The following is a 15,901-nucleotide window of genomic DNA, read 5'->3' as shown; positions in this document are numbered from 1 at the left end:
GTAAGCAGACATAACCTTGTGTGCCCATTGTTGAGATTATGGTACCGGGTCCCCGAGTGGGATTGTTTTGGCCATGACGGTGGTCGGTGTGTATTTGGTAGACACGGGGCCACCCAGGACTAGCCCGTTGGGGATTGGGTCGGAGTGGCCGGGAGAGTGTCATGGCAATGGAAGGGTTTCGTCGGAATGCCGTTGGTCCACCCGAATGGGAGTGCGAGGCCATGGATTCCGTGGTGTGGGTACAGTGTGCTACCTCTGCAGAGTGTATAATCTATCGATAGCCGAGTCCACGGTCACGGACACCTCGTAGTAGGTCCCACCATGAGTCAACGTTTAATAAAATGTGCACACTAAGCTATGAACTTTGCATTGTTGAGGATGGCAGAAAGGCCATCGAGATATTCGGGACCAGATATTGGTCGTGGTTGTGATCGCGGTAAGGATCACGAGTTACTCTTTTTAAGACCACGTTGGTGGCTTATTTGTGATCCGAGAATGATCACGGTGGGTAAGTTGTCCCGAGGGACGTTCGAGCATGATCACAGCATGTTTGACATAGAGTGTTGCATTCTTAATAATTGGTTAAGTATCATGATATTGTTTGCCATTATGATTATGCCTATTGTGAGCTTGCAAGTGCATTCAATGTACTGACCTGGCGTGTCATGCCAGATTTCAGGAAAGTCTCGTTGGAGAGGAGCGCTGCTCGAGTCTAGATCGTGTCCACATCGGTGTCCCTGTGATATGGAGCTTCCGCTACGACGTTATTCCGCTGCCACGTAGTTGTTCTGATCGAGGCCCCTTTATGTTCACTAAATAATGTACATATTGTTCAGCCGCACCGGGTGTGCCGCTTGGCCTCGACAGCTGTTGTAATATAAACTCTGTTCCGCTAGCATCAATAAAGCGGTTGTTTTCTGTACCAAGATGTTGTGTGTTGCCAGAAGACATGGTCTCTGGGCTGGCAATGCGTGGTAAACCGGTCGCTCTGAGCCGGGGTGCCACAACGCTTGGTATCAGAGCCGCGCTGACTGTAGGCCACACTAGACTACGACGTGTTAACTAGACGTTATATACGAGTTTAAGTTGAGTGCCGGTAGTAATTTTTGCTGGTTGTTGCATTGCATGCATTTAGCTTATAAATTTTTATGCTAACCTGCTAATGGTTGTGGGTGTAGATGGCTCCGGTGCCGTACCCGTGCCAATTGCAGATGATGTCATACATGTCACCGCACCTCCTTCGCAACGTGTGGCATCAGCTGTACCCTCTCGGAGACGACCCAGTCTATCATGTGTACCAAGAGCATCTAGCTGATTCAGTGTATGAGTATCACGCAGTGGTCACTCTGCGCACTAGTTCCGATTCTAGCTCTTACACTCGTACTTCTCGGAGCGGATACGCCTCCACCGCTTCTCGGCCTGTCCAGTTTGCTGCATTCGAGGTCCTTGTCGAGCTCCGCTACAACGAGGTACGAATGCAGAACCACCCATGTTTCTATTACTACCCATCTCTGCACGACAACGGTCGTGTCCGTTAACCTATCATTGATCCGGAGTCTGGTAGCGTTGCTAGCCACCTTGCTCGTTATGTCACTGCTAGCTATCTCATGATCCACGAGCTGGCTCGAGAGCTAACTCGTGCCCGTACTGCTTTAGGCGCTGCTTTAGTCACTACTAGATCTGCCACTACTCCATCTTCTCTGGGATTTACCCCTTATATTCCAGCCAGTTCTAGTTCCCCTATTTCGCCAGTTACTCCTCCGAGTGGCACGGGCATCTCGGCCGTGAATCCTCTAAGTACTCCTGACGAGTGGGTTTCACTTCTCGCTACTCCTGTAGCCCCGATGCTTCATCCTACCCCTGCCCCTGAGGGAGAGCCCTCGAGGTAGCGCTGTCGTGTTACCTTTAACCCAGAGGTTTCCGTTAACCACGTCAGTTCGTGATCCGAGACCGCTTCAGGGGAGGACACCGCAGCACTAGCAGAGCAGTAGTATCTTTGAGTATTCGCAGTCGTCCGGATGATGTACGGATGTAGTCGTACGAGTCATGATGTTTCTTTGCATGTATGAGAGTAGTTGAACCTGGCATGTTGTTTATCTTTCATGTATGAGTCTATGTATAATTATGTTGGGACTTTATTTGCCGTATTTTCTTCGCTCTTTTGTTTTCTTCCGGTATTTGTTGCTGGCTTTTCCCCAATTTTATTCTTGGGTGTTTCTCATCTCGATCACGTTGTCTTGGGAAAAATCCACAATAGGATGACGCGGGGAGGCAGCAGTAGCAACGTTCGTGAGGGAACTCCTATTCGTCGTTCCGCACGACAGGCAGGACATTCTCCCGAGCCGTACGTTCCGCCACCACCTCCACCGCCTAATCCGCCCTCCACCAAGCAAATTCTGCGTATGTTTGAGGAAAGAAGGAACAATGATCTAATTGAAATATTAAGAAGTGTGCAAGCTATGGTTGGACAGAATGGAAATCAGAACGGTCATCACTCAAAGCTGTCAGATTTTCAAAGGACCAAGCCACCCAGCTTCAGTCAGATTGTTGACCCATTGGATGCAGACGATTGGTTGCGTACCATTGAGAAAAAGCTTGAGATTGCTCGTACTGAAGAAAATGATAAAGTTCCATTTGCAACTCATTACCTTGAAGGCGCAACTGGCATATGGTGGGAAAATACAAAAGCCATGTGGCCGGTTGATGAGGAAATCACCTGGGAAAAGTTTAAGGATCAGTTCCGAAAATATCATATCCCTACTGGAGTTATGAAGACCAAGCAGCGTGAATTTCTCGCACTCGTCCAAGGAAATCAGTCTGTGGCTGAATATTTGCAAAAATTCAACCATCTGGCCCGTTACTCTCATTATGACGTGGCCACCGAAGAGAGGAAGATTGACAGATTTCTTGGAGGCCTAAATCCGCAACTCCGTGTACTCTCAGTATGCTTGATTTCCTAGATTTCCAAACTCTGGTGAACAAGGCTTTCATTGCTGAACGGGAGCACAAGGTTATAGCAGATAATAGGCCTGTTAACAATGACAACAAGCGTAAGTTTGAGCCAAAGAAGGATGGGCAACCAGTGCAAAAGGCTCGTACCTGGCAGCAGACTCAGGTGGAATACAAGCCAAATTGGCAGCAGAATGTTAACAAGACCACCACTCAAGTCAAGATTGTCGTGACCAACCCAATACATGAAGAGCGTCAGCGCAATAATTCTTGCTTTAATTGTGGGAAGAACAGACATTATGCCAGACAGTGCCCCAAGAACAACAAGGCGAATGCCCTAATCAGGCCACAAGTCAACTTTATGGAGTCATGGCCAATCCAGCAAAACTTCATTGGGCACGTGCATCATATCTCCGCCGATGAAGCCCAAGAGAAGCCAGAAGTCGTCATTGGTATGTTTTCTATTAATGACATACCTACCGTAATTTTATTTGACTCTGGGGCTTCCCATTCTTTTATTTCTCGGAGTTTTGCTGCCCAAAACAACTTTCCTTGCATGCTTTTGGGCAAAAATGTGCTGGTACAAACCCCGCGATCTATAATCAAGAGCAATCTGATCTGCCGTCATCTGGAAATCAATATCAACGGAGTCTACTTTCCAACCTCTCTAATAATCATTGAGTCTGAAAAGTTGGATATTATATTGGGTATGAATTGGTTGACCAAATATCAAGTTTGCATAAACTGCGCAACCCGAGAAGTCACTTTGACCAGTCTGAATGGGCAGACTATCAAATTCTACGCTCATAAGAATATACCCAAGCAAGAATTGGTTTGCACCGCTGTGGCTGAATTGGAGTTTATTCCTGTGGTCAGCGAGTACCCTGATGTATTTCCAGAAGAACTGCCAGGCATACCACCAGATTGGGAACTAAAATTTGCAATAGATCTTGTGCCCGGGAATGCATAGTTATACAAGAAGTATTACTGGATGCCCTCATCAGAATTAGTGGGGCTAAAGAAACAGCTTGATGAATTGCTCCAGAAAGGATATATTCGTCCCAGCTCTTCACCATGGGGATCACCTGCTATTTTCGTGGACAAAAAGGATGGCAGTCTCCGTATGTGCGTAGATTACCGCCAGCTGAATGAGGTCACTATCAGGAATAAATATCCGCTGCCAAGGATTGATGATCTGTTTGATTAGCTCAGTGGGGCTAAAGTATTCTCTAAGATCGATTTACGGACCGAATTTCATCAGCTCAAGATTAAAAAGGAGGATATTCCTAAGACCGCATTCACTACTCGGTACGGTCATTACGAATATACCGTGATGTCCTTTGGTCTCACCAATGCCCCTGCTTTCTTCATGCATATGATGAACAAAGTATTCATGGACTTCCTCGACAAATTCGTGGTAGTCTTCATCGATGACATCCTCATTTACTACAAGGGTGAAGAAGAGCACAAGGATCACCTCCGAGCAGTGCTACAACGACTCCGCGACCATCAGCTATACGGCAAATTCAGTAAATGCGAATTTTGGCTCAAGCAAGTTGGGTTTCTCGGACATGTACTATCCGCCAAAGGTATAGCCGTGGACCCGAGCAAAGTAAAGGATGTGCTCGATTGGGTGCCGCCCACGACTGTGTCGCAGATCCGTAGTTTTCTCGGATTGGCTGGATATTACCGTCGTTTTATTGAAGGGTTTTCCAAGATTTCTAAACCCATGATGGAGCTGCTCAAAAAGGATAAGAAGTTTGAATGGACGGAGGACTGTGAGAAAAGTTTTAATGAGTTAAAGATACGTCTGACAACCGCACCTATATTGACTCTTCCAGACATTTATCGCAGTTTTGATGTGTATTGTGACGCCTCCAGGCAAGGTATTGGTTGCGTACTAATGCAAGACAGCAAGGTAGTAGCATATGCATCGCGACAGCTACGACCCCATGAGGGAAATTATCCTACTCATGATTTGGAATTGGCTGTGGTGGTTCATGCATTAAAAATTTGGAGACACTACCTCATTGGAAAACGGTGCCAAAATTTTACCGACCACAAGAGTCTCAAATACATCTTTTCTCAGCCAGATTTAAACCTCCGTCAGCGAAGATGGCTAGAGTTAGTCAAGGATTATGACCTTGGAATAAATTACCACCCGGGCAAGGCCAACGTAGTTGCCGATGCACTCAGTCGAAAGCCCGTCAGCTTAAATGTCATATTGAGATCCTTGCCGCCCGAACTCCAAGAGGAGATCGCTCAGCTCAACTTGGTCATAGTGGATGCTGGCCTCGCTAATATTTTGGAAGTTACACCCACACTTGAGATAGAGATCCACAAGGCCCAGCCAGCTGACACCGAGCTGCAAAGACGTGCCCAGGGCCAGATGGCAGAACAGACCCCCGATTTCTTCAAGGACAAATTCGGTACCCTCCGATTCCGTGGACGGATTTGTGTACCCAATCAACCGGATTTAAGGAAGAAAATTCTGTCAGAAGCACACGAATCCTCATATTCCATTCACCCGGGAGGTACGAAAATGTATGAGGACCTTAGACAAATATTCTGGTGGGATGGAATGAAGAAAGACATTGCCTATTTTGTAGCCTGTTGCGACATATGCAACAAGGTGAAGGCAGAGCATCAGAAGCCAGCTGGACTCCTCCAACCGCTACCGGTTTCACAATGGAAATGGGATGACGTTTGTATGGATTTCATTACGGGATTGCCTAAGACTCAGCGAGGCAATGATGCAATCTGGGTTATAGTGGACACCCTAACCAAGGTCGCTCACTTCATTCCAATCAGCACTAGATACAGGGCAGATCAACTTGCACAGCTGTATTTATCCAGAATAGTCAGTCTGCATGGAGTACCCCGAACTAGCAATTCCGACCGAGGTTCCCTGTTTACCTCCGCTTTTTGGTCACGCCTCCATCAAGCCTTGGGGACAGCACTGAAATATAGTACTGCTTATCATCCTCAGACGGATGGACAGACAGAAAGGGTAAATCAAATACTCGAAGATATGTTGCGAGCCTGTGCTTTAGCCCAAGGACCCAAATGGGAAGACTGTTTGCCATATGCCGAGTTTTCCTATAACAACAGCTTCCAGACCAGTCTGAAAATGTCACCATATGAAGCTCTGTATGGCTATAAGTGTCGCACTCCTTTAAATTGGTCTCAAACTGGAGATAGCCGTATCTTCGGAACCAATCTCATGATGGAAGCTGAGAAACAAGTTAAGGCAATCAGAGACAGATTGCAATTGGCCAAATCTCGACAGAAAAGTTATTATGATGCAAAGCACCGACAGATAAGTTTTGAACCCGGAGAGCACGTATACCTCCGAGTCACTCCTATGAAAGGAGTCAAGAGATTTCAGACTCGTTGAAAGTTGGCCCCCAGATTTATCGGTCCATTCCCAGCTATGTCTCGAGTAGGTACTATTGCGTATCAATTAGAACTACCCGCTGAGTTGGCGGACGTGCACAACGTGTTTCATGTTTCACGATTGCGACGATGCATATCCCCGCCTGAGAAAAGGACTTCTATGGCTGAGGTAGACTTGGCAAATGATTTAACTTATGAAGAGAGACCGTTCAGAATTTTGGATCAGATGGAAAGGGTCACTCGCAGTAAAGTAAGGAAATTTTACAAAGTTCAGTGGGAGCATCACACAGAGTCAGAATCAACTTGCGAGCGGGAAGAATTTCTACAGTCACATTATCCAGAGTGGTTTTCCCAAGCAACCAAATCTCGAGGACGAGATTCATTCTTAGTGGGGGAGGTTTGTGACAGCCTGGTTTTTGCCCTCTCTCATTTGCTTGATTTTTATTTGGATTAAATTTGAAACTTGGAGTTTTTGGATCTTTTCATATGGACTTAAACACTTGGGTACTCTTGGCTTTCACCCAAGTGCTCCATTTCCCTCTCTGATCATCATTCCCCTTCTGATCCATCCCAAAATAATCTTTGGAATATTTTTCTTAAAAGAAAAATATTGATTTTCTCTCAAAAACCCTAGCCAGATCAGTATGCTCCAAAGCAACCCTAATTTTTATGGCCCAGAAAAATCTGAGATAATTCACAAATATTCTTTGAACCCTAGGGCACCTTCCTGAGCAAAAATATTTCATCACTTTTTGGAATATTTTTGCTACAGAAAATATTTTCTGTTCTGGACAGAAATGGTGGTTTCTACAGCAACTACCATTTTACTTGCTCCATGTGCCTGGGTTTTCTAGTGCATTTTCACCTTAGTAACTCTTGGCTAACCTCCAAAGCACAGCCTCTAACTCCCAGCCATTTGACCTCAGTAACCTCTCAAAGTTATTGACTAGAAACCTACCTGGCGTGTAAAAACTTCTCTACTTCACCTGGATCCAAACCAAAGCGTGGTAACATCTCAAACTACCACGGACAACACGCCAGACATGAAGTTTAGGCTTAGCTCGGCCTGATGTCATAGTCCACGCGGTGACCGCGTTCGTCCAGGGGTGCTGGCATGCGTGTCGACGCGCTCTGAGTGCCGCTGAGCGCTCTATTTCGTGCGTGCTCGCTTCCCCGACTGCCGTAGCGCGCCAAACTTCGCCACCATCTTCGTCTCAACTCCCTTAACTCCCCTCTGGCGCTCGCTGACGCTGGAGCTGGCCGCAGCGAGCACGGGCACGGTCTGGCCAACCCAACAGTGTGGTGTGCACTGAGCTCGTCGCCTTCTCCTCGTTCTTGTGCTCGTCTCCGTCCGCCAACAATTGCCGCATGAGCTGTGTCGCCTTCTTCCCCTCTCAGTGACGCCGCTCGTCATCGGGCGCCGTGGACAGGTGTCCACCGGCGGAGCCCGAAACCCCCTCGCCGCTCGCCTATAAATGGAGCCGCCCCCAGCCTCCTCGAGCACCATCCAGCACTCCCACACCCCCCACAAGCGAGTAGGAAGCCGTAGCCCGGCCGGGCAGGCCTCGGGCCGCCGTCCCCGAGCTCGAGCTCGCCGGCGATCCCCTCTGGTCGCCGCGGTAGCTCCAACCCCTCCCAGGCCAGGGCGACCCTTCCAGCGCCTTCGCCCCTCTTCGGTGAAGCCGTTCCGCCCCTCTGGAGCCCCTGGAGTTGCCTCTGCTCGCCGTCTTCTTCATCTCCGGCGACCACCGTGTTCTGCCTCTGCTTGCGAGGTTGATTCCGACGCCGTCCCACGACCCTAGCTATGCTACAGGTACGGGCAGGTGCGCCTCAACCCCCTCTTGCCATCCCTCCCTCTCGTTTTGGCCAAGGAGTCCTCGTCGCCGGCGAGAGCTCCGACGGAGCTCCGACTCCCTCTGTTTCCTTCTCCCCCTCCTCCTAACCTGACTAGCGGGGCCCGCTAGTCAGCCACTCTGTACGCGCGCGAAGAGGTACGAGTGGTGGCGCCCCTGGGCTTTACGCCTACGACGTCACCCCCCCAGCCTACTTATTTTTATTCAAATTCATTCGAATTTACAGAACACCTCAAACGGCCATAACTCCTAAACCATAGGTCCAAATGAATTGATTCTTTTTGCCTCATATTCTTTGCAAAGAAATCTAGCAGCTCACCAAAGATGAGATTTTTCTGAGCTGTTTAGAATTTCTGGTGATTTTCAGAAGTGTTCTTGATATTTTCTTTTCGTGTTTAAAATTATTTTCAGAGGGTGAGGCTTGTCTTGAGGATCACCAAAAGGCTTGTGAACCTCATCTCCACTAAGGGAAGCCACAGCAATATTTTCATGGTGTCATTTCAATATTTATGACTTTCTTACTTGAATGAAATGATTAATCCATGCATTTAAATAACTATTGTGTTATTTATATTCTGTTAAGTGTTTGCTAGTTAAGATGCTTGATTTACAGAATGTGGAAACTAGCTTAGTTGGTGAAGCAAAGCTATGATTTATTTCTGGTGATGATAAAAATAATTTTTGTTATGCATGTTATTAATTATTTAAAGTTTCGTTCTTGCATAAATAAAATGATAAAAATTTGCTAGAAAATATTCTGTTAAGTCCTTGTTTAGTCATTTTACTTGACTTACAGAATGTTTGAACCTCACTTGGTTGGTAGAGAAATTAGGATTTGTGTGTGGTAAAATCTTTGTTATTCATATGAGAAATTAATCGGAGTTACGTTCTTGCATGAGAAAATAATAAAACTTGCTGCAAAATATTTTGGTTAATATGTGAGTTATCTTGATCAGCAAAGTAATATGAGTTGTCGATGTTTATGCTTAGTGTGAATATGGATGACATCGGTCATTTTTGTTATTAAGTGATGCATGTGTAGTTTTGCATTTCATGGCATGCTATGACACCGGTCATTTTCATTTTAAGTTGAACCTGAATATAACTCTACTTGAATATACCTTTGACTGGGTCATGGTGCCGCTGAATCGAGTTTTTCCCAGTGCAACCACATTTGCCTTTGTGGGAAGGCCTTGATTCGGTCCATTGACATTGCCTCTGGTCGGTGCCCCCAACTAGGGAAGGTTACGTCGTGCTTACCCTGGCCCGGTAAGTAGACATAACCTTGTGTGCCCGTTGTTGAGATTATGGTACCGGGTCCCCGAGTGGGATCGTTTTGGCCACGACGGTGGTCGGTGTGTCTTTGGTAGACACGGGGCCACCCAGGACTAGCCCGTTGGGGATTGGGTCGGAGTGGCCGGGAGAGTGTCATGGCAATGGAAGGGTTTCGTCGGAATGCCGTTGGTCCACCCGAATGGGAGTGCGAGGCCATGGGTTCCGTGGTGTGGGTACAGTGTGCTACCTCTGTAGAGTGTATAATCTATCGATAGCCGAGTCCGCGGTCACGGACACCTCATAGTAGGTCCCACCATGAGTCAATGTTTAATAAAATGTGCACACTAAGCTATGAACTTTGCATTGTTGAGGATGGCAGAAAGGCCATCGAGATATTCGGGACCAGATATTGGTCGTGGTTGTGATCGCCGTAAGGATCACGAGTTACTCTTGTTAAGACCACGTTGGTGGCTTGTTTTTGACCCGAGGGACGTTCGAGCATGATCACAGCATGTTTGACATATAGTGTTGCATTATTAATAATTGGTTAAGTATCATGATATTGTTTGCCATTATGATTATGCCTGTTGTGAGCTTGCAAGTGCATTCAATGTACTGACCTGGCATGTCGTGCCAGATTTCAGGAAAGTCTCGTCGGAGAGGAGCGCTGCTCGAGTCTAGATCGTGTCCACATCGGTGTCCCTGTGATATGGAGCTTCCGCTACGACGTTATTCCGCTGCCACATAGTTGTTCTGATCGAGGCCCCTTTATGTTCACTAAATAATGTACATATTGTTCAGCCGCACCGGGTGTGCCGCTTGGCCTCGACAACTGTTGTAATATAAACTCTGTTCCGCTAGCATGAATAAAGTGGTTGTTTTCTGTACCAAGATGTTGTGTGTTGCCAGAAGACATGGTCTCTGGGCTGGCAATGCATGGTAAACCGGTCGCTCTGAGCCGGGGTGCCACACGCGCCCGGCGCCTTCCTCGGGCAAGGCTCGGGGGCTCTCTTTTGGAGGGCCTCAGACCTGGCCAACATCACGAGGGAGGCACTCGGGCACCACGTGGAGGCGTGCTTTGCGACACGTTTCCCTCAGGAGGACACCGGGCGAGGAGTGCCCGGTGCTCAGGAGTTCATCGCCAAGACCACTCAGGAGCTGCAGGATGCAAGGGCCATGCGCGGCGACCGCCGCCCACCTGGCGCAGCTCCCCATCCAGGCGAGGATGGCGGACTGCGCGTCTACATCGACATCTCAGGGCTCAACAGGGCCGCATCTCAGGAGCGTTTCTGGCCTTCGCGCGTGGGACATTGCGAGGGCCCTCCTCACAGCTATGTTCGCATGCCATTCGGCCTGCCGAGCATGGCGGCCGCCTTCCAGCGCAACCTGCGGAGCATCCTGGCAACCCAGGAGGCCAGGCATCACTCGGTCCTGGCGGAGATGGAGACGGTCCTCAAGGAACCACCTGGACCCCCAGAGCCTCCCAAGGCTCGAGGCCTCGGTGCCTCATGAGGAACAACCCCTTCACCACGCATCTTCAGCTACCCCAACATCCCTTCGACAACAGAACCAGGTGACATTTTCCAAGTTTATTTAGCTGGGAGCGCCCCCCGGGCTGCATCATTCCCAGGCCGCGTGAGCCTGTCCCTGCGGGATGTATCATAATACGTCTTTAGCTTACTCTGCTAGGGGCGCCCCTCGGGCTGCATCATCCCAGGCCGCTCGGGTCCGACCCAGTGGCATGTATCATTCTCGCATTTACCTAAGCTAATTCGCTTTCCATGCATAATCTATCCATGGTTATCACCTGCTTTATTGTCACTCATCATGACCGCCCGCGTCGCTGGCCTGCCCCATGCTCATCCCGCAACGGGAGCTACTCACGCTGGCATGACGCTTGTGATCGGGTCCGCCCCTGCAACGCTGACAAATCTGAGCGGTCGAGCTCTGACTCGCGGCACGCCCCGCGCACGTCACCTCACCGGGCCCTCTGTGCCTTCATCTTCTTGCGGAGCGACCAGCGGCAGACCGGCAATCATAGTGGCAATTTGCATCCCTCCTCGCGCTAACCTGCAGGAACCTCCTGAAGACAACAGCAGGCGGTACCGTGGGCTCCCTCTTCTCCCATGCAATTCGCTTGCGCGTTAAAAGGGGGGTTCCTAAGCATCGCGACTCAGGAGCTCTTACTGGCTCTCCAGCCCTCACCCCCTGGCCTTGACCACGGCATCGCGACCTGGCATACCAGCGGCGGCTGAGCTCGCTCGAGGGCTGGGACCTGAGGACGTAGAGCACATTGGAGAGTGTGGAGAAGAGGGGGAGACTCGCACGGGCCCAACCTAGCTACACTACGGCCGCCGATGCACGAGTCTGGCGCAGCATAAGGAACCGACTCTCGACTGCCAAGATAAGTTTCGCGCCCAGGTCGATCTAGCACTATGGCATAGGACTCTCACTTGTTACAGCCTTGTAACAGCAACGTCGCCTCCCTTTCCTACCTCTCGGTGGCTGCTTGCACGCTAAAGGGGACCTCTTGAGCATCGCGCCTCAGGAACTCTTAATGGACCTCAGGCCGCTCACCTCCTGGCCTTGACCACGGCATCATGACCTGGCATACCAGCGACGGCTGCAGCCTGCCTGGGGACCGGGACCTGTCGGCGTAGAGCACCAAGCTGCTGCGGGGTCGGAAAGGGGAGACCGAGCCGGAACAAGACATGCGTTCGCAAATTTTCATAATAAGGATGATATCAACGAAAGACATTACAGACCCTTTACACGCCCCCATAGGGTCCATCTCAATTTCTCGCAGGGAACAAAAGAGGGAAATTTTAGGAGCCCTATCTACATGCGCCAGCGCGGCCGACACCATCACCAATAGTGGGCCACGGGAGGCCGGCGCCAACCCCATCCAGATCAGCGACGGCGGCGGCCGGACGCTCGGTGTTGCTCCAAGCGCGGCGAGAGATCGGGGGCACGTAGCTATCGTTGCTCGTCTCCAGGGTCTCGTAGGGCTCGGGCGAGTCGCTGGACTCCAAAGCGTCGTCGCCGCTGCTGGCGAAGCCAGCGGCAGGCTCGTCGATGGCCTCTGCGCCGCCCCGACGACCCCCTCCGGGGCGGCACTCCAGGCGGCGGCCTTCCTCGTCGAAGACCTTGAGGAACATGGTCGAAGCGCCATCATACTCAAAATGGATGGCGAGGGCACCTTCCGAGCGGCAGACTCGAGCAACCTAGCCCTAGCCAAGGGTCATGAACATTTTGCCTGGGGAGACAGCTTCAACTTCCGCTACAGTCGCTGGGGCATCGCAGTCGGCGTGCTGCAGCCAAAGCTCGAGGGGGCCTCTCGGTGGAGAAGAACTGCGGGAAGCGAATCCAAGTGCGCGGAGGCATCGCCGCCCATACCACGAGTTCGCATGAGGACTCCGCGGCGTGGGTTCCTGGGGCGACGGCGTGCGTCACCACGACCACGGCATGGGCGGTGGCGCTCTCCGCCTCTTCCTCCGGAGCCCTCGGCTTGGGCATACAGAGGCAGCGGATACCTGGGAGGGGGCCGCTCGCACCAAGGCCTCGACACCTCCGGCCTCACGTCTGCGTCGCGGCGGTGGGCCAGCCTCTTCTTTGGGGGAAGTGGCCCGGGCTCATCGCGGGGGGTTTTCCCTTCTCTGCGGCTAAGAACCTCCGTATCGGCGCCATGAGTGTCGCTACTAGCAACGAAGCAAGGGAGAAGGAACTAGTGGAGCAGGAAGAGATGAGCGATGGGGGCTCCGCCTCCTCCTCATTTATAGCGGGAGAAGACCAACCGGCGATCTCCACGATCACAGGTAATGATGATTTTTCTCTGCATGCAGCAGGGACTCGTCAAGTCAGGCAGTTGCCGAGGCAGCGTGGGGAAGCGGAGACGCCCACGTCCAATCAATCGCCACGCGTCAAGCGAGGCCGCAGGCTGTTGGGGCCACGGCACTCCGCACTTGCCTCTTGGCTTCGCCTTGAAGCCAAGTCCGAGCGTGCCTTGGGCCCGGGGGCTACTGTCGGCGTCCTGGGAACGGGGGTCCCCAAACTTGCCTGCCTGCGGCCAATGGCGTGGCTCCACCAGCGGCCCTGTATGATCCATCTTCATCAGCAAACACTCAAGACCCTCGCGAGGGGCCAAGCCTCGCGAGGCGGACGATCCAAGACCTCCTCGGGGGCGGCCTCACTCGGCTGGCTCGTGAGGGGCGGAGAGATCAAGGCAAGGGGCACCTCGCGAGGTTCCTTTGACGTAAGCCATGACGACCGGGGCCAGGCGGGTGCCAGCGCGCGCAGTTTCCTTATTTCCTCTTTGGTGCTAAAGAGGCAAGCGCAGGCGAGGAGTCCCGAGGCATCAGGCAAAGGTTTCCATATCAGTGCAACGAGACCAAGACCAGCAGGATGGTAGGACGGAGGTCACCGTGGAACCCAAGACGGCGTCACCACCAGAGCCTTTGGCAGGCGAAGACCACCTTTAGTCAGGATAACTTGTACTAGTTGTCTCCCTTCAAATTTGGCCGTTGTGGCATCCCTTCCCGCTCAATATTTGGCAAGAGGACCGGGGCCTCTATAAATAGGACTAGCCACCACCCTAAAGAGGGATGAATCTAGAGCCATTCAGATCACCCTCAACCACACAAACCCACTGAAGCATAAGAGCGCCTCCCCTCAGGAGGCTGTTCTTCCTTTGTAACTGTTCATCCTCAGCCCGAGAGGCAATCCACCACACCACACTGGAGTAGGGTATTACACCACATCGGTGGCCCGAACCAGTATAAACCTTGTGTCCCTTGTTTTGTGAGTTCGACGCGCAGAGCTTTGAGATCGCGGTGAGGACGTGAGCTAGGGGGAGGAGAGATCTTCAGGCGCACCCCAAAACCTCAAGGGTTTTTCCGGAACCCAAAATCCGACAGCGCCACTTCATCCATCCGGCTTTGATTCGATGGTTCACATCTTCATCAATACCCCCATCCCCCTGCAGCATTGACCCCAAATACCAAAAGGTGTCCTTCTGGGGAACCACCTGGCCATCAAGGCTAACCTCCTCCTCCTCACACCTAGAGTACCGAAACCGCACATCATGTACTCGATTTTAGTTCTACTAAGCCTAAACCCTTTCAATTCCAAGGTTTGTCTCCATAACTCTAACTTCCTATTTACCCCCGTCCGACTATTGTCAACTAGCACCACATCATTCGCAAAGAGCATACACCATGGGATATCTTCTTGTATATCCCTTGTGACCTCATCCATCACCAATGAAAAAAGATAAGGGCTGAAAGCTGACCCCTGATGCAGTCCTATCTTAATCGGGAAGTCATCTGTGTCGACATCACTTGTTCGAACACTTGTCGCAACATTATCGTACATGTCCTTGATGAGGGTAATGTACTTTGCTGGGAATTTGTGTTTCTCCAAGGCCCACCACATGAAATTCCGTGGTATCTTATCAAAGGCCTTCTCCAAGTCAATGAACACCATATACAAGTCCTTCTTTTGCTCCCTATATCTCTCCATAAGTTGTCGTACCAAGAAAATGGCTTCCATGGTCGACCTCCCAGGCATGAAACCAAACTGATTTTTGGTCACGCTTGTCATTCTTCTTAAGCGGTGCTCAATGACTCTCTCCCATAGCTTCATTGTATGGCTCATCAGCTTAATTCCACGGTAATTAGTACAACTCTGAACACCCCCCTTGTTCTTGAAGATTGGTACTAATATACTCAGTCTCCATTCTTCTGGCATCTTGTTTGCCCGAAAAATGAGGTTGAAAAGCTTGGTTAGCAATACTATTGCTATGTCCCCGAGACCTTTCCACACCTCAATGGGGATACAATCAGGGCCCATCGCCTTGCCTCCTTTCATCCTTTTTAAAGCCTCCTTAACCTCAGACTCCTGGATTCACCGCACAAAACGCATGCTGGTCTCATCAAAGGAGTCGTCCAGTTCAATGGTAGAACTCTCATTCTCCCCATTGAACAGCTTGTCGAAGTACTCCCGCCATCTATGCATAATCTCCTCGTCCTTCACCAAGAGTTGGCCTGCTTCGTCCTTGATGCATTTGACTTGGCCAATATCCCTCGTCTTCCTCTCTCGGATCTTGGCCATCTTATAGATGTCCCTTTCGCCTTCCTTCGTGCCTAACCATTGGTAGAGGTCCTCATATGCCCAACCCCTTGCTCCACCAACAGCTCGCTTTGCAGCCTTCTTCGCCATCTTGTACTTCTCTATGTTGTCTGCACTCCTATCCAGGTATAGGCGTCTGAAGCAATCTTTCTTCTCTTTAATCGCCTTCTGGACATCATCATTCCACCACCAGGTATCCTTATCTTCGCTTCTCCTTCCACTAGACACTCCAAACTCCTCGAAGGCCACTTTACGAATGCAAGTCGCCATCTTCATCCACACATTGTCCGCATCCCCTCCTT

The 15,901-nt window shown here is 50.5% G+C and overlaps 1 protein-coding gene across 1 annotated transcript in view; it reads right to left on the bottom strand.

The window, feature by feature from the left end:
- Positions 1-15,689, bottom strand: part of LOC141033771 (uncharacterized) — a 39,119-nt gene extending 23,430 nt beyond the window's left edge. Inside the window, exon 1 of the mRNA XM_073506283.1 lies at positions 15,619-15,689. Within this exon, the coding sequence (XP_073362384.1) occupies positions 15,619-15,689 (71 nt within the window). The remainder of the gene's footprint in view (positions 1-15,618) is intronic.
- Between the last annotated feature and the right edge of the window lie 212 nt (positions 15,690-15,901).

The sequence above is a fragment of the Aegilops tauschii genome, chromosome 1 (assembly GCF_002575655.3).
Source record: "Aegilops tauschii subsp. strangulata cultivar AL8/78 chromosome 1, Aet v6.0, whole genome shotgun sequence".
In the NCBI taxonomy this organism is placed as follows: domain Eukaryota; kingdom Viridiplantae; phylum Streptophyta; class Magnoliopsida; order Poales; family Poaceae; genus Aegilops; species Aegilops tauschii.
This window is presented reverse-complemented; position numbering and strand designations above follow the sequence as displayed.